This window comes from Vipera ursinii (assembly GCF_947247035.1).
Source record: "Vipera ursinii genome assembly, chromosome: 7".
NCBI lineage: Eukaryota > Metazoa > Chordata > Lepidosauria > Squamata > Viperidae > Vipera > Vipera ursinii.
This window is the reverse complement of record NC_139521.1, coordinates 55,706,055-55,725,789: the sequence shown is the minus strand read 5'-3', so window position 1 is coordinate 55,725,789 and position 19,735 is coordinate 55,706,055. Positions and strand designations below refer to the sequence as shown.

Here is a 19,735-nt window from a genome sequence, read left to right as displayed (position 1 = left end):
CACTTCTTATCACCTTGAAAATACAACATGTGAAACACATATTGTAGCAGTCTTCGAAGATTACATTGTCCACCAGTTGATACTAAGACCTATCATTGAATGATCCATTTGATGTCTCTGCAACTCAATCATCTTACTCATAAAGCATGATCTTCAGCTTCTTTCATTCTTGGTAAAATAATCCAACATGTGTTGAAATCCATGCTTCTTGACTGTGAGCAATGCAAGCAAACAGAGGCTGATGAACAGGTATCATCCTTCTTTTCCACAAAGATGGTTTCACCCAGAAGACTGGAAGCCATCCACCATCAGAAGGAACTGAAGTTCCCTCCAAATTCAAGAACTTTGTCTTAATCTCCTTGTATCATTTTTTTGCAATAAGCCATGGTGTGACTCCCTTGAGATGATAGAAAGAACAATTCAATGTGTCAAGTGAATTTGGCAGCAAGCAACCACTGTAGCATATGACAGCAAACCACCATTGTAACACAACAAGCTGTTTTAGCACATAAATCATGCTTTTGCTCAAGCAAGTTTGGGAACATGGAGCAGTGATATTGTAAGAGTTTATGAGGGTGAACATGGCAACAGAGTCATTATATTCCAGTGGCAATCTGTTATTGAGTTCATATGTGGTCACAAACTAATGTAACCTAATTCAGGGCATTTCTTCTCCATGCTTGTCCACAAGCCAAGTAAGACAAGAATGCAACCAAAAATAAAAGTAATGTAAAAATATGTAAAAAAAAAAAGAAAACTGCAGAAACAATTTAAATGTCTATGAATGATCACTCTATTGGGATTAGCTCTATAGACAGAATATTTGGATTCTGAACATTTATTGCACAGTTTATATTTGCCAGATTGCAGCCATATGTACACATGACTACTACAAATAAATAGAAGCAGTGCTATGTAAACATATTTCAAACTTGTAAAACCAATGCTTCCATTTTCAATTATAAATACAGGAGGTGATGTATTATATACACAACTTCATGCTTGCAAGGTTAGATTCATCACTGCAAAGAAACAGAAAAACATTTTAGCAATATTAGTATTGTTCAAAGGCATGTTTCAACTGTATAAATAATACTAAGCTGGATAAAGAGATATATAAATGGAATTCTTCCCTCAGCTTATAGGAGTTAAAGGACCAAGAGAATTTTTTTCCTTTTTTCTGCAGCAGTACAGGCACCTGATTAGTAAAGGGATATCAGCAATGCTTTTTTCTTCATTTGTTCATGTTATTTCCTTGGGTTAACAGATGTCATTTAGATTACTGATGCTTGATGGTATATAATATTGAGAGATTAAAAAGTAAGCATAAGAATATTTGAGTGATCTCACCTTTTGCCAGCAACCAGGCATTGGTAACCCATCTGGCCCCTGTTTGAATAAGGGAAATCAAAGTATATTGTTAAGTTTGATAATACACCTCACCAATTTTAGCATCATTTCATGCCTCAATTGTACTTTAGGAAAATGAGCAAAATTCAAATAATAAAACATGTAGTGCATGGCAATTTTTGAAATTCTCATGTATATAATCATATGTTCTCCATGCTTGTAGTAGAAGAACAATTAACTGCAACCATACTACTGTACAACTAGTTGAAGTCAATTCAGAGGAACACCATACATTAATAAATGCCTTATTCCATGCAAATGTATTTATGGCTTTGATCTATATATATATTAGTGATAATGGATGAGAGTTAAAATCCCAATCATGTTATAGATCTCTTGGTTTTGAGTAGGATTAGTTAGTCCTCTTCAAGAAAATTAGATAGACTTGGAAAAATATAAAATAACCAAAACAACCTTCCATGAGCAAGCATTGTTTTTGTCTGGAATGCACTGGAATTACTGTCCCAAAATAATATAGTTTAGCTATACTCAAACTTAATGGCATATTTTCAATATGCAAGGTTTGAAAATAAAAGTTATGAAGGAAAACCAAATATAACTTCTCAGAAATTATGACAAGTTAATGTCCATAACTGATATTGGTAGCCGCCCTGAGTCTTCGGAGAAGGGCGGGATATAAATGGAATTAAAATAAATAAATAAAAAATAAATTATTAAGCTAATATGGAAGCATTAGACTATTGCATCTGGCTAACGTGATTGGATTTACATTTATAAAGTAAATGCTTAGGTTCTTATGAATGCTAAAAATCCTCCATTTCCTACTTGGGAACTTAACCTACAAAGTATCCTTCAGCTAATATGTAAGAGGGGGACTGTGGACTACTTTGTCTCTTTGTTGTCTGAATACTGGATATTTTTAACGAGACAGAGTAACTTAATTTTAAGTTACTATCAGTTAAATCCATGGTGTCTATCTTTGACTAAAATCAGAATTTTTTTTCAAATAAGATTAGTTCTATTGTCTTAACTATATTCTGATTGTAAATAGAGAGACTTCATTCTAATTAACTTTATATCAATTATATCAGAGTCAACATAGTGTATCTGTGCAATATTGCAAACAGTGGCATATCATTGTTCTGAAGGATATCTTTGTTCTGGAGGATGACAGACCAAATGTTATTCCAAGTATAAGATACTGTAGTATGTTATCAGGTACTATTAAATCTAAGAATTTGGATTTGATAATTAATATATTGCTAATTAATGGTTGTGGGATTGTAAGTACATAGGATCACTATTTGAATATATGGAGAAGCTTTATGATACAGTATTTGCTCGCAAATTATAAGAAAAACCCAATGAAACATATTGGCAAAGTCTAGACAGTTGTATAACATTTACTTCAATGTTAGAATAATTTCCCCTCCTTAGTTTATAATGTGATAATTTAAATAAAGAGAGAAAGTTTGAGGTAGTGATTATAGCATCAGGATAAAAACTAGGGAGACCGTGAGTTCTAGTTGTGCCTTAGGCACAGAGTCAGCTGTATGACCTTAGGCTAGTTACTTTCTCTCAGTCCTAATAAGAAGGCAATGGTAAACCACTTCTGAAAAACCTTTGTAAGAGTACTGCAGGGACTTGTCCAGGCAATTTCCAAAAATTGCACATGGCTGAGTAGAACAGAAAAAAACCTGCAATAAACATAAAAAGCAGCTAAGCAAGAAGTTGCTAAGAGGTGCCTTAGCGGATAGTTTTAATGGATTTCCAGATAGAAACAATACTGTACTCAGTCAAATATACTTCAAAGAATTATCAAGACATGCTTTATTTATTTGCAATCAAATATATAACAATAGCTTCTTGTTAAACAATAACAAAACAAAATATGGAGTTTACACTTAAAGTCTTTCCTGACAATTTAGATTACAGATGTGCTTAAAAAAAATCAACTTAACTTTTCCATTCATTTTTTAGAGAATCATGCTTAAACTAGATACAGTATCAAAACATGCAGATCAAATATATCTACCCTTTAAAATGTTTTTGGCATTTTCTAGAAATGTGTAGATAATGATGATTTTTTAAAAGAAAACATATTTTCATAATATTGAAATGTTTGCCAGATTGGTACAAGGGAAAGGGATCAACAAGTAGAATTTTAGTATAGGTAGGTGCTTGAACTCATGCTAACAAAGAGTAGGGAACTGTTGTATGTATCGTGGGAAATTAAGATCCAAAGGAAAGACTGTTATGCTGAAAACATTTAAGAAACAGACAATAAGTGCTTTGGGCTGCAGGCCATTAATTCCTTAAGAAGGATTTATAAAGCTTATTTTGAAGTGAACATAACATTGCAATTTGTAGGAGACGTGATCGTGTGAATAGCAGACAGAAATATTCCAAGAATATTTCCTGTTAATATAACCTACATGACTATGTAATTCTATATAAGAATGTTTATACCTAACTTTAATAATCTTGGGCTCAATGTATCCTTTGTTAAACTGAGGGTAAACTACCAATCTCAGTTGGTGTGTCCCATAACTGAATATAAATCTAATCCAGAAATTGCAGAACAAAAGCTAAACTGATCATTCCAGTTAAACTGCCTATTGTAATGCATTATATCATTGTCCTCCATTACTGTACTGTACTGTACAGTACTGTACTCCTCCGTACCCTTTGAACTGTTTGTATTCATCCGTAAGCACACAGTGGGTTTGTCTCCCTGTCATCTACTGGTATCTATTAGGATAAGCAGAAGGTCAAGCATGGAGATAATGCTAGCTCCAGGTCATACTTTCTACTTGTTCACTCACTTTTTTTTAGCTTCCTTCTGTACACTTGCCCCAAGGGCAAACAGCAAATCAAGTTTTCAATTTCCTCATTTGCTTAATGAGAACAGATGATAGTCAAAGCAAATAAGTGGAATATCAGGAACAGAAACCCCAGAGGTTGTCAAAGGACTTGTGTGGACATTAAGAGTTCCTTGCCTAGGTTGTCTGTTCATGCCCATCCTGCAAAAAGTTAATAGGAATAGACATGTAAGATAGATTACTTGTTTGAGAGACATGTATTCCCAGGGAAGCCATATCTAGAAAAGTATCACTGGTTATACACTTATGTGCTTTGAATGAGAATTTCTCTTCTTTTCTTAGGCATATATACTTTGGAGTCCTTGGTGGTTTGTGAGCTTGGTTGTTTGCCTGCAAACATTTCATTACATAATCACTGATAGTAAGTGTATGGTTTCTTCCTTGTTTATATACAACAGCTTATCCCGTCACTGTTGGTGGGAGTTGAGCACAAACCCCACACTCATTGGTATGGTGATGTTACCTAGTTGGATAATGAAATGTCTACAAGCAAACAACCAAACTCAGGGAGCACAAAGGGCTCCACAGTTTAACCCTCCGGTTCTCTTCTATCAGAAGCATATACTTTATTACTCCAGTGCCATTTTTTTAAAAAAATAAAGAACATGCAAATATAATTATAATTCAAAATCATAAAACCCCTTTATGAGTGAGGTCAGATGGAATTCACAGTTAGGGGCTGGGCAAGTATTAACATGATATATGATATCAGTAGTTTAGTCTTGGGGTATTGTGGAACTATTCTGTATCAACAAAGAGGGCAATTTCATTAATATTAAGTATGGCAGAACATGTTTTATTGGTGAGGGGAAGGAGGGGAAGAAAGACAACAATCTTAAGTAGAAAATTGTACTTGACTGCAGATGTTGTAGTAAAATAACTTCAGAACCATTGTGCAATGTAAATATGACTTGCCAACACTATACTGCTGATGTTGAGAGGTGGAGTGATCTCTGGATACTGTTATCATCACCAAGGCAGGCCACTTTGATCATGCACATGCATGTATGGGGACATATAATGCAAAGTCTGGTTACTGTGAACTTTACATTGGAAACAGCTGATTAGAAATGTAGGAATCACATGCAGGGTTGGAAGGAAAGAGCAATACTGTACCAATTGGCAAGGGGCATCCAGCCCATCCAGACCAGGTTGGCCTGGCTCCCCTTTTTCCCCCTTAATTCCACGGAATCCCTGTTTGTAAAGATTAACTTGCAACGTTACTAAGAAATGTCTTTTACATCAACTTTGCTGGAACAAGCAAATAGAAAAAAGAGGAGCAAGCTGACTGGAAGAGAAGCACAGTAAAATGTGGGTGCTTCCATTCTTAGATTTGTAGCTGAACACATGATCTACATGGCCAATATGAGTTTGCGCACGAGCCACTGCACCACAAATTATGGAAGACTCTTCCATTAGTAACAATCTGAAAGAATATTTTACATGGAAATAGGTCAGATCATGATTATGTTTAAAGTGCATTATGACTTTAAATGAATAACAACTTTGCTCATACTGTAGCTTGCTCCTCTCTGCAGTGTGACAACTTGTTATATTATCTACTGTAAGAGGAGACATTTCCAAGAGATGAGTGAGACATACCAATGGACAAGGTGCATCTAATCCAGGGGCACCCTGTTCTCCTTTCTCCCCTTTAGGCCCCTTTTTGCCTTTCTTTCCCTTTTCCCCCTGTGAACACAATGGTTTGGATAAAACACATTTTATTCTTTTTCAGGGAATCGAAGAAATCTGTTTTAAAAGTTTTTGTTTAATAGCCAATGGAGGGTTGAAAGGACACTTACCACTCTGTTCTAGTTTGCAGGATGCATTAGGTAAAAAAATAAGTTATATGATGATCAGAAGCATTAACTGCATCAGTTTGGTTACGGTACATTGCTCTTCTGCGTTAATGCAATAATGACGGGCACTTTGAATTCTAAAGCAGGACTTGTAATTGTGAATTAGGTTGATTTTTTTTTCATCCTAAGGGGTCATCAAAAACTTGCCAGTCATTTAAAAACAAGGGAGTTGTGATACTTTTCCTAATGGTTGTGTTGAGTCTGTTTTCTACAAGAAGATAACTGTTTTTTCAGATAGATTTACATCTTATGGGGAAGAACTTTCTACTTATTATATGCATTTGCACTTTAGAGGCAAGTGTCTCTCAGTATCACTGACATTAGGGAGTAAGACCCTGTCCACAAAGACTTCCTCTTTTTTTCTAATGGAAGAGAAAATTCCACATTTCAAGCTGCTCATCCTTAAAGAAACTCTACCTCTATCTATGTGGACACAATGCCAGGTCAGAATAATCTCAATATACATTGAAGACATCAGTTTTAGAGCTAGATTACCTTTTTCCAATCTGGTGATGGGGTTCTTTCTCAGAAGAGATCCCCAATGATGTTACAAAAATGTTACATCTCAAGTGTTCTAAACTGGATGCACTGTTAGAATCTTATTGGGTTCACAATAAAAAAACAAGTCGGACTTCAGGAGAAAAATTTTAATGGATTCGGTTTGTTGCAAGTTGTACTTCTTGATTTTTCTTTATGAATTCTATAAAGATCTTAACATGTTAGGCTAATTCCTTTTTAAAATATCCAATTAAAGGGCATGTGTTAGGGATCAGCTTTCCCCAAACAGAATTCTAGTAGAAGATAAAGTCCTGTTTAACACAACCGAAAGGCATTAAAGTTGGAGAAGCCAATCAAGAAAATTAAGTGATAAAGTTCAAATTCCTTGTCCAAAACTGCAAAAGCATTCTGAAGACCCATGTGTCTCAGTCTAAAGTATTCCAATGTGTTTCCAAATTAGAGCTCTATATTCTATGGCCTTCTTCCTGGATTAAAATATTCATGTGCCTAAATTAGAAACATTTTTGTCTGAAAATAGACATTATTTCAAAGAAAATATGCAATATTTAGTCTGAGACTTAAGAGCTTTCTGTAAACAGATACTTGGAGACAAGAACAGCTACCTGAGAAAAATGACTTTATCAGAAGGCAATGGAGGACACTTTTGAGAACTAATTTAGAATTGTTTTCACACCTGATCAGTTACAATGGCAAATGAGTTTCAGGCTCACAGTCCTTAACAAAACCAAAAGTGACTCTATTTAAACACACACAGACACAAATTAAGAGTAGATACAACAGAAAGGCAATTAGTAGAACTAAGGAATGGTTATCAAGGTCTAAGCTATAGGAAGGATTTAATTTGCAAGGAAAAGGATAAAAAAGACCAGATGAATTTTAAGGAAAAAAGGTAAGAGAAGGGAGAAATGCACCTCTGGAAAGGCAGAAAAGATTGGAGTGGCATATAAGGAATAGACAGTCACTCATTTTCACATCAAAAATATGCATCCATTTACAGCAGAAAATAAATATTTAGAATAGTTGCTTTGTAATGTAATATTTAATATTTCATTGCCTAAAGCAGTGCATTCTTAAAGTCTCTCAATGAATCCCCCCTCCAAAATTAGAACCTCCTTTAAATCAACATAACCAATTATTGTACTAACATATATTTAAAAAGTGAAATTGCACAAAATGCACAAGGTACTATGACATAAGACAAAACATCTAATGAGGGTCAAACACAGTTTCATGGAGAGATATACTGTATTATATCCTACAACAAATATTTATTCATCAGTTTCAGCAGTGGGCCAAAATATGATGAACTTTTAAAATGATGAGGGAAGCTCCTAGCAGTAACTGAACAATTGCAGACATAACCCAGAAACTATGAGTCAAAGGAATTAACTACTGTATGAAACACTCCACTTCCATTTAGGTTAGATCAACCTGACAGACTTTATCTTTAATATTGGTAATTTAAGTTCTACATTAAAAAGGACATTTCTCCAAATATGAGTTACAAATGTGCTAACTCTAAAAAATAAGATGGAGTGCTTTGTATGCCACTTTGAGCTAGAAGGGAGGCATGAGTAAATGATAAAGATGTTACAGTACATAAAAACAAAAGGAGTTTTTAAAAAAGGAAGATAAACAAACCCTGACTGTAGATTCTGACCAAACCATGAATCAGAAGAGCCAACAAAAATGGATTAGAGTAACTTGAAAGGACAATAAATGGAAAATAAATTGGGCCTTTTAATCTTGCTTATGCAAAAATACAGCTTCCCACACTTTTCAAATTTGACAGGAAATAATTATGTGGAACATTTTTATTGATACAAGATTTAGAATTAGTGTTAATATTTATGAGTTTTAAATAGTATACTAAATAATCATATTAATAAATTTTAAGAGCAAATTTTAGTCTAAATATCAGTTCCCTATTTGCATCTAGAATATCTAGGGGTAATTATTTAGCTTTAAAAGCAATTTCATCTTTGGTACAATTGACTCCATAAGACAAATTTTCACCTGACTGAACCAGTCCAACCTTTTATAATTAGTTCAGCCAGTAAATAAATGGTGACTGGGAAAAGCAAACATCAGTCAATGATATTGTATACTATGATGCAATACTATTCTTTCAGGATTGATATCCTAGTTCTCTAAACTGTAACAGCTCTTCTTTAAGCATGTAAGCTTATAGTTTAGTTTTCAAAGTTATATTTTGTTATTCTATGGGCTCCATCTTATTTTTCTCAAGCTGATTTTGGAGATCTTCCAATTTTCTCTGAACCAAGTGGCTCTGAGGTTATGATCACATAATATGCTTACTGACATTTAAGTTAAAATTCTGGCTACCTAAATTACCTTTATATTTGCACAATACACAGAATCGATAATTAACCACACAGGTAGGAGGCACACAACAGACTGGGGTTTAATGTCTAATCTAGTGCTTTCCAAACCTGGGTAATTACCCAAAATTGGATAAAAGTGTTTTTTTTCTTGGATAATGACTGATGAACCTGTTACCTAATCATGACAGGGACATTTAAATAAGGACTTTCAGATAAGCAGTAACAAGGACTTTTTGATAAGTGGTTTTGGGTAATGAAGGAAAACGTTTGAAAAAGCACTGGTCTAATCTGTGACACAGTACAGTAAAGTGTGAATAGCCTATTATTTATTATAAGAAGTCTCTTTTTTCATTCCCTTCAACCCAGCTCTAAATCTAGTATGTTTGACAGAGTTATAGGGTCTGCAGTTATATTTATGATCTCTCATGGAAGCATACATTTGTACAGGAAAGTAAATTGGAAGAAATTCACAAAATAGCTTGAGGAAAAATGGAAGTTGCCAATATTATTAAAATTTACTGCACTGAAAACTTTCTCTCAATCTCCCTGAATGTTCCTGCTACACTTTGGAAATGCTACACTTTGGAAATACTTTACTCTGCTTTATCCTAAACCAGTTTGGCAAGCACAATTTTAAAAAATTGAACAGGTACATTGCCAAGTCTCTGTAGAAACTATATTTGGTCCAACCTTAGCTTGGCAATCTCCCTTGGCCTCATGGAGTTTCAATGATCATGAGAACAGCAAGGAATCAGCCCAGAACTACACGGGAGGATCTTGTCAATGATCTCAAGGCAGCTGGGATCATAATCACAAAGGAAACAATTGGTAACACACTACGCCATGAAGGACTGAAATCCTGCAGCGCCCGCTAGCACATGTACAGGCCCGTCTGAAGTTTGCCAATGAACAGAACTGGGTGAAAGTGTTGCGGTCAGAAGAGACCAAAATTGAGCTCTTTGGCATCAACTCAACTTGCCGTGTTTGGAGGAGGAGGAGGAATGCTGTCTATGACCCTAAGAACACCCTCCCAACCGTCAAACATGGAGGTGAAAACATTATGCTTTGGGGGTGTTTTTCTAAGGGGACAGGACAACACTGTATCAAAGGGGCCATGTACCGTCAAATCTTGGGTGAGAACCTCCTTCCCTCAGCCAGGGCATTGAAAATGGGTCATGGATGGATATTCTAGAATGGCAATGACCCAAAACACACGGCCAAGGCAACAAAGGAGTGACTCAAGAAGAAGCACATTAAGGTCCTGGAGTGGCCTACCCAGTCTCCAGTCCTCAATCCTATTGAAAATCTGTGGAGGTAGATGCAGGTTTGAGCTGTCAAACATCAGCCTCGAAACCTTAATGACTTGGAGAAGACCTGCAAAGAGGAGAGGGTCAAAATCCCTCCTGAGACGTTTGCAAATCTGGTGGCCAACTACAAGAAATGTCTGATCTCTGTGATTGCCAACAAGGGTTTTGCCACCAAAAACTAAGCCATATTTTGTGAAGGGATCAAATACTTATTTCACTCATTAAAATGAAAATCAATTTATAACTTTTTTGAAATGCGTTTTTCTGGATTTTTTTTGTCATTCTGTCTCTCACTGTTAAAATAAACCTACCATTAAAATTATGGACTGATCATTTCTTTGTCAGTGGGCAAACATACAAAATCAGCAGGAGATCAAATATTTTTCCCCTCACTAATTTCTGCTCTCTATGCGATACTTCATCATTGCAGAAGGTGGTGCTGCAACCCTGTTATTTTTCACCCAATTCTGTTAATTAGAAATTGTTCCACGGAATTGATTTCCCCAATATTGTCAACAGGGAAAACATGAAAACTTTGGAAAATGAACTAAAGGAGGGAATAAGCCTAAGCAAAGTTTCAATGCAAAGTTTATCTGGCTATTTCAAAGCAGATTTTCCAATCTAGGTTTTCATTTTCTGCCCAACCCCAATGAAATATTACAAAATTGTTTACCCTACAGAATGACTTCTATTTCATCTTTCAACTCTTTTATGAATTACATAATTGAAAAGGAACAGATGCTGTTTACATCACATCCAAAGTTGTACTACTTCATCTTCTATGGCTAAGCACTGGAATGGATGAGTCGAGGAAGAAAGGCTCAACACAATATTTAATATATGTAGGGTGTATGAACATGGATTTCCATTCTAGCTGGTGAGCAGGAATATAGGCTTTCTTCAGCAAAAAAGAATCATGCCTAATGCATGATCATCGGAATTGGGACTAAGAGAACCTACCACTTCAAGGGCATAGAATGCAGTGTAATCTCCTGCCATAATAAAGACATTCTTTCATCTTTATAATGTGGAGAATAGCTACTACTGCAAGCTTCTTTCTTTGTATATTAGCAATCTGAAACAGCCAGCCTATAGACAATTTTGACTTCTGCTTTGAGCAGTTTGATGTGAATTCCTGTCATATCTTATTTTTGCTATTTCAGAATCAAAACTCAATTGAATTTTCACAGAAATCTAAGGAGAATAAATTGGAAATCCTTCAACTGCTGAGATGTTTTAAATACCACCTACTGAACTAAAAAAGGAGACGTTTGCATGTCTAAATATTGGGGTATGTACAGTAACAGTGCATAGTGTGCCTCACAGTGAAAATAAACCTAAAGAATTGGAGAGTGAGGTCCATGCACGGGCTGGATACGTGCATATATTTCAGAGCTCCCACACTGCATATTCTAGTAGAAATTCAATGATTATACGTGAAGGCAATCCAATAACAACCACATTGAAACTGTCTCAGTAGGACTAAGTGCTCTAACTAAATGTTTAGCTATCACTTGCAATAGGAATCTGATGCAATTAACTATCTCGGAATTAATCCAAAGTGCTCCTAGCTTAGTTTTCATCTTCTCCGCAATAAAGCCAGGTGCTTACAAAGTATAAATACAGCACACATTTAATTGAAGTCTGTAGCCTACCAGTATATCGATTTACAAAAGCTGTCACTCTGGCTCAGGGTCTCCTGTCCTACTGCTACTCCAATGTCTCTTGCCAATAACCACAGTATAAACAAACACAGACTTCAAGGAGTCTTAGAGGGAGAAAACCCTTCTCTTATTATGGAAAATGCTGATCTTTTTGGATCTGGGTGGAAGCTTGGTTTCACATTCTGAGTTGTCTAGTAAAGCAGTGATAGGGCCTTTTGGCACACAGAAAGAAGAAAGACAAGCTTAATGGGACAAATTGTAAGTCTGGGAGAGAGAGCAGCTGACTAAGCTAAGTAATCAAACAACAATTAATAGCATTGAGGTCACCTTTTCTCCCTTTTCTCCTACATCACCCTTTTCTCCACGTGGACCAGGGAATCCCTATAAAAAATGAACAAAAACATCTCTATTGGCTTCTGTATACTGATATGTGGGTTTATTTTTACTGTAGAGGTCTATGTTATGCATTCCAGCAGCCCCACTCCCAAGAATTCTGCATTGAGTAGTTTGAAACTAAAAAAGAATTGATAGAAAATTACTCTCATTTTCCTACATGCAAATTAGTGCTGGCAATGTTCAAGGACAAATGCTTCATAGAGGTTTAGTGGCACTAAACAAATGGGCAATAGCATTCTAATTAACTTCTTTCTGTTCCAAAGACTTTGCACAAACTGGAACATCTAACTGCAGCTTCTAATTTAATTCTGATAAGATATAACTCAATTGCAGTCAGCATGTGCAATCAAAGATGCTGTAGCAACCTAGAAACGCTAGTTCCTTGTGGGAACAACTTCTGATGAGGTTTTCACTGTTTTAGAATACATTAGTAGGCTTTTTTGGGTGTGTGTTGTTTATAATAACATGATTAAAACACCCCAAATCTTGGAATAGCTGTTGCTGCAAATAGGAGTTGCCTTGTGGTGATGTTTTAATGTGGTTGCATTTTTGAGCACCACCGACTGCATTTGTAAGGTTTGATGCACTTAGTATTATGCTTGTAACAATACAGAATTGTATGAACATTTGTCATTCCTTGGTCATTTATCCGTGCTCTAGTTAGCATCAATTGCTGCAAAACCATTAGGGGTACTATTTATGGTAGTATTATTTTTTCTCTAGTATTATTTTAAGACAAATGACAGTACAATGTTGAGTATAATCTCTGCATGATTGTCATGCATAGGAAATGGGATAATCTTCAACATGCTGTAAGCATGCGACTATTACTTGAAACAAATGTTTACCTACCACACAGACAAATAGGTGATCAATTATTACTTACATCAAGGCCAGGTTCACCATCTTTGCCCTATTAAATAACCATAATAGTTTTGTTAAACTTCCAGGCTCTTATAAAACTTGAATGGGGTTAAATATTTGCCAGGATTATTCAGATATGTGCTGTGTACAAAATACAATTTTGAATCCAAAACTGACTTAAGAACAAGTTCTCTAAATGAAGAACAGTCATGTACAATGCATTTACCCTTTTTATATTGAGTACCCTCTTAAACATGAAAATATTTAAGTATCACTTATGGTTATTATGGTTATTGTTAATTATGCTTTTGTTGAAGCAAAATAGCATTAAGTAGTGAGTTACGATATATTTCAGCAAACCACAGTTAACTATTTTTTAGTTTAGAAAACATGTTAAGCAAAACATAAAAACAAAATCTTCCAAACTCTTATCCCCAGTTCTGATGGAGCACAGGAAAGGAAGAGAGTGGAAATCCATGCCACTGAACATATTCAATGACTAATTAATATAAAATAATTTAAATATCAGGGAATGCAATATACATATGTTTATTATATTATAACTATTACTCGGTACTTTGCAAGAGTGGGTTTGGGTGAGGCAAAATGTCATTGAGTAGAATCTGTCTTATTGATCCTTGGGGTACTGGAACGTCTTTAGAATTGAAAGGCATCTGCTAACAATCACACTACATAAAAAGAACACAGGCCTATGAACATGTCTATTATTGGTCAAGTCATTTTAGTAGCAATAGAACCACTGGAAGAAAACTCAGAAGCGTCTAAAAGAATACTAATCAAGGACCTATATTACAAATCAAGGACCTCTTGTTTTGCATAAATTAGGAATCTGCTAGAAGCTTTTCTAACTAATAAATGTTATTAAGGGGCTTGCAAAAGCTTATGCCTCTTAATGACATTTACTAATCAGAAAAGGTGCTGTCTGATTCTGATTTTTTTGTCACCAGAGATTAACACAGAACTGTTCCTGAAATGTCTAGTTTTCTGGAGAATATGCATTAAGGAAGCTGATTATGAATATGATCACTTTTATTCACTTCTTCCCATCTTGTAGGATCTGTTAGGGTGGACATTTTCTGAGTCCCCTGAATTAAACAATAGTAAGTAGGAATGAATACTTATCTGTATAACGCATGAAGAGATAGAGAATGCTCAAAAGTTGGGAATTATCCTTATGATTATTTTTAATAAATATTTTTACTAAAACATTTCTATTGAAATATTCACCTGAACTGCTGAAAAATTATTATGAAGTCACAAAGCAAGCTAGCAGAAGAACAGATGTTTCCATTGACATTGTAATGGAGTGTGGTTTAAAACCTGACACAGATATTTCTGTAATCTAAGTTGCTGAAGTGTTTGGCAGCAGTTCTTCAGTTTTTCAGATAAAAGTCTTTTTGCCTTGACTGGCTGCATGTTTTACCAAGGAACTATGGGCATTCTTCAGATTAGTAAATTCCTCCATAACAAATAGCGATTCTCAGTAATTGATATGCAAACCACCACTGCCATGTTTGGGATTCTTTTGGATGAACACAGCACTTATTTGACAGGCAAGTCAATGGATATGCACTTATTTCATGCTCTTCCATTTGCAAAACATTTTGTGATATTAAATAAAGCAATTGATCTAAGTGAGTTGGGTGGTTCAAAGATGTGATAGATAGATAGATAGATAGATAGATAGATAGATAGATAGATAGATAGATGATGATAAATAGATGGAACAATGGATAACAGTGATTCATTCTAATTTCATACAGTCTAAGCAGTAAGGTAAAGGTAAAGGTTCCCCCGCACATGTGTGCTAGTCGTTTCCGACTCTAGGGGCCGGTGCTCATCTCCGTTTCAAAGCCGAAGAGCCAGCGCTTGTCCGAGGACGTCTCCGTGGTCATGTGGCCGGCATGACTAGATGCCAAAGGCGCACGGAACGCTGTTACCTTCCCACCGTAGTGGTCCCTATTTTTCTACTTGCATTTTTACGTGCTTTCGAACTGCTAGGTTGGCAGAAGCTGGGACGAGTAACAGGCGCTCACTCTGTTACGCGGCACTCGGGATTTGACCCGCCAGACTGCCGACCTTCTGATCGACAAGCTCAGCGTCCTAACCCACTATGTGTAAAAATATTGTAAAAACTTGCAAAAAAACTATTGAAAATATAAGCTAAATAAATTTATGACAATTTGTAGCTACTACATCTAAAAATGATTTTTGGCTTATGTGTTATTTGTGTGTTTTTCTGCAGTCTTTCTCCCTTTCACGTGTGCATATGCACACAGTTTCACTTGCAGTTTGAATAAATGATATCATGCATGATGCAAAGAAGAATTAAGTATATTTCAATCTTTAAAAATTCCCACAAAAATAACTACTTTCAAACATTCTAATGTTTTCAAATAAACAACATCAAATTCAGGTTATACATATATACCTATAGAAAAATATTTCTGTGTCAAAATATTTATCCAAAAATTATACTGGATATAGAGATGTCTCCTCATTTTATACATACAGTACCTACATGCAAATATCTCATAAAATATACATCAAACAAAATTCAATATCTGCACATTATAAATACCTGCATGCTAACAAAGTTTAATAATTGCTTCCAATATATTGCAATATTCAAGGCAGTTACTTATATCAATGTTTCATGAGCAAAAGTTCTTTGCCCAAGACATTTAATGAAACAAGACAATAACATAATTATGTGACATTTAAAAAAACAACAAAAACAACTCATCAAATTTGCTTCAAATTGCAAATTAAAACGTAACAACAGACAATGGTTTGCATAATTAAGACATGATTGCTCTTTCCTCTGGAGAGCTATATAAGGTTTTTTTTTAAAAAAATAATCTAACATTTTATTGGCCAAAATTCTTACCATTATACTTTGGTGCCTAAGGACACCTTCACAAAATTATAAAAATGGCAGGAGCAATATAAAAGTGTTGATATTCAATATTGGCTTTTCTTATTTTGTTTTATGTCAAACCTACTTTATTATTTTTGCAAAGTGCACTGAGAGGATGAATCTGTCTAAACCTGAAATAAGGTGATGATCTCATGAGCCATGACTTGCTATTTAAATTAATTGCATTTCTTTGTGATGAATAGTTATTAAATGTAGCAAGTTTCAATGAAGGATTTTACAAATATTGCACTTCTAAAAAATCATATAACTTACAGGCAAACCATACGGTCCTCTGGGCCCAGGATCTCCTGCAATTCCTTTTTCACCCTAAAATATAATAATATCAATGCTGCTCATATATAGTAAAGAGACTTTATTATGCAATATGTTTAACTTATTTTTACCCTCCACCAAGGCTCCATGTTTGCTTTCAGAAGAAACCTTTAGTAGGTCAGCAAGACCTTGAAGCATTTCTTTGGAAGAAGAAATCATCTGTTGTATTTAAGAGAAGGTGATAAGTTATTAATAGTAATAGTAATAAAGTTGGAAGGTACCTTGAAGGTCATCTACTCCAACCCCCTGCTCAGGCAGGATGCTCTATACCATTTCAGACAAATGGCTGTCCGGTCTCTTCTTAAAAACTTCCAGTGTTGGAACATTCACAGCCTCAGGAGGCAGGTCGTTCCACTGTAATTGTTCTAATTGTCAGGAAATTTCTCCTTAGTTCTAGGTTGCTTCTCTCTTTGGTTAGTTTCCATCCATTGCTTCTTGTCCTGCCTCAGGTGCTTTGGAGAATAGCTTGACTTCGTCTTCTTTGTGCAACCCCTGAGATATTGGAACACTGCTATCATGTCACCCCTAGTCCTTTTCTTCATTAAACTAGAGATACCCAATTCCAGCAACCGTTCCTTATATGTTTTAGCCTCCAGTCCCCTGATCATCTTTGTGGCTCTTTTCTGTACTCTTTCTGGACTCTCAACATCTTTTTTACATCATGGTGACCAAAACTGGATGCATTATTCCAATTGGGGCCTTACCACGGCATTGTAAGGTGGTATTAAGGGAAAGCCATTTCTCTCTATATTTCTTTTCTTTTTTTCTTTACAATATTCTTATTTTTGCTTTCTTTTCTATTTTTATTCTCTGCACATATTTTTCCCTTTTTTTAGTTTGTATTAATTTCTTATTATTGTGGATGTAATTTTTAATAAAATTGCTATTAAAAATAAGCCTTAGGTAAGTCAAGATGAGAGATAGTGATAGGTCTATGCTCACCTCTGTTATATCTGTTGTATCTCTAAAGGCAAAGTACCTTTTGTATGATTTTTTATGAATATCATAAAAATCTCAAGTATTTACATTATTCATAACATAAAATAAAACCTCCATAGTTGACCACCTCCCTACATTGACCACCTCCCTAAGTTGACCTAATTTTCATAACTGTACATACACTATATGTACACAATTAGAAAGCCAACCTCTCTAAATTGATCACCTCTGTAAGTTGTATCTTGACCACCTGGACCTTGACACACGGTATTAATTTACTTTCTATAATTTGACCAGTTGAGTCTAGTCTGCACCAAGGGCAAGAAAAGCAAAATGCAGAATTGGTAGCAGTGAATTTCTTTCAAGAAGAATATCAAAGAACATAATATTTTTAACTTTGATTTGGCAGTAAAAATGATGACATCTTTAATGCTGACGAGTGTGGACTCTTTTTAAAGGTGATGCCTGATAGGAGCCTCATTATGAGGAGTGACAAATGTAAGAGTGGAAAACTTTCTAAAGAATATTTCACAGTTCTGCTGTGTGCTAGCTCAGACATGTCAAACTCGTGACATCTTGTGACATTGTGCAACATATCAGAACTTTTTTTCTCCATTGCCGGCAATGTAGTAGGCGCGGTTTCCTGATGACGCGTCTGGCCCACGGGCCGGCAGTTTGACACCCCTGTGCTAGCTTAACCAGAGAGAAGCTAAAACCTTTGGTGATTGGTAAATTGGCAAAGCTACACTCATTCAAGAACCTGTAGCCCAAAGACTTTCCTGTCACCTGGAAATGTAACAAATCTGCACGGATGACTTGTGCCCTATTTGAGGAGTGGATAAGAGGCATTGACTGAAAAATAGAGAAGAAGAAACAGTCCATTCTCCTTGAAGTGGACAATTGTACTAGACATCCATAAGTGAATCATTTTACAAGTGTGAAACTGAAACTTTTGCCTCCAAACACTATATCAAAAATTCAACTTCTCGACCAAGGCATAATCAAAACATTCAAAATGCACTACCAAGTTCAGCTTCTGCAGTGGATTATTGCTAAAAAGGTAACCTATGAATCATCTGCAGAAGCAAAATTCTAACCCTGACCCAGAAGCAATTTTCCAATCAGTATTGACTGAGATACAACCCAGCGGAAAAGTGCTGAAAGCAACTGATAAAGCAGAATTAAGTGAAAAGGACACAGAAATTGCAGATAGTCATTTGCCATGGAAAAATGCCCAGGTGTGCTGACTGCTATAGCCAGCATTCAGAGTGCTTTATCCTTACCTTCATAAAAAGAATAAGAAACAGACTAAAATTGACTCTTTTTTTCAGAAAGAATGATCAAACCACGAGAAAACAATACATAGATAAATGTATTGATTTTGTCCCCTTCATGGATTACTGCCTTGTCATGGCGAATGCCTTCTTAAATGAACAGTGCAAAGAAATAGAAGAAAACAATAAAATAGGGAGGACTAGAGATCTCTTCAAGAAAATTGGAGAGATGAAGGGAACGTTTCATGCAAAAATGGGCATGATAAAGGACCAAAATGGCAGGGACCTAACAGAGGCAGAAGAGATTAAGAAGAGGTGGCAAAATTACACAGAAGAACTATACAAGAACGAGGTTAACGTCCCTGATAACCACGATGAGGTGGTCACTGACCTTGAGACAGACATCCTAGAATGTGAAGTGAAGTGGGCCTTAGGAAAGCTGAGCAACAACAAAGCTAGTGGAGGTGACAGTATTTCAGCTGAGCTATTCAAAATCTTAAAAGACGATGCAGTAAAAGTGCTACGCTCAATTTGCCATCAAATTTGGAAAACTCAACAGTGGCCACAGGATTGGAAAAGGATCAGTTTACATTCCAATTCCAAAGAAAGGCAGTGCCAAAGAATGTTCAAACTATTTTATTTATTTATTTATTTATTAAATTTGTATACCGCCCTTCTCCCGAAGGACTCATCACACCATTGCACTCATTTCACTTGCTAGTAAAGTTACTGTATGCTTAAAATCCTACAAGCTAGACTCCAGCAGTATGTGGATCGAGAACTACCAGAAGTACAGGCAGGATTTCGAAGAGGCAGAAGAATTAGAGATCAAATTGCCAACATACGCTGGATCATGGAGAAAGCTAAAAAGATAAAGGTAAAGTTTCCCCCGCACATGCGTGCTAGTCGTTTCCGACTCTAGGGGCTGGTGCTCATCTCCGTTTCAAAGCCAAAGAGCCAGCGCTTGACCGAGGACATCTCTGTGGTCATGTGGCCAGCATGACTAGACACCAAAGGCGCATGGAACACTGTTACCTTCCC

General features: G+C 35.8%; 1 protein-coding gene across 1 annotated transcript in view; it reads right to left on the bottom strand.

Annotated features, from left to right (window-relative positions):
- Positions 1–364: 364 nt before the first annotated feature.
- The window catches only part of COL25A1 (collagen type XXV alpha 1 chain), a gene marked incomplete at its 3' end in the record, with an annotated part of 303,353 nt that continues 283,982 nt past the window's right edge, over positions 365–19,735 (bottom strand). Inside the window, exons 33-38 of the mRNA XM_083367097.1 lie at positions 16,422–16,475; positions 13,230–13,256; positions 12,275–12,328; positions 5,856–5,942; positions 1,351–1,389; positions 365–397 (exon numbers count right to left, since the gene is read on the bottom strand). Of these exons, the coding sequence (XP_083223223.1) occupies positions 365–397; positions 1,351–1,389; positions 5,856–5,942; positions 12,275–12,328; positions 13,230–13,256; positions 16,422–16,475 (294 nt within the window). The remainder of the gene's footprint in view (positions 398–1,350; positions 1,390–5,855; positions 5,943–12,274; positions 12,329–13,229; positions 13,257–16,421; positions 16,476–19,735) is intronic.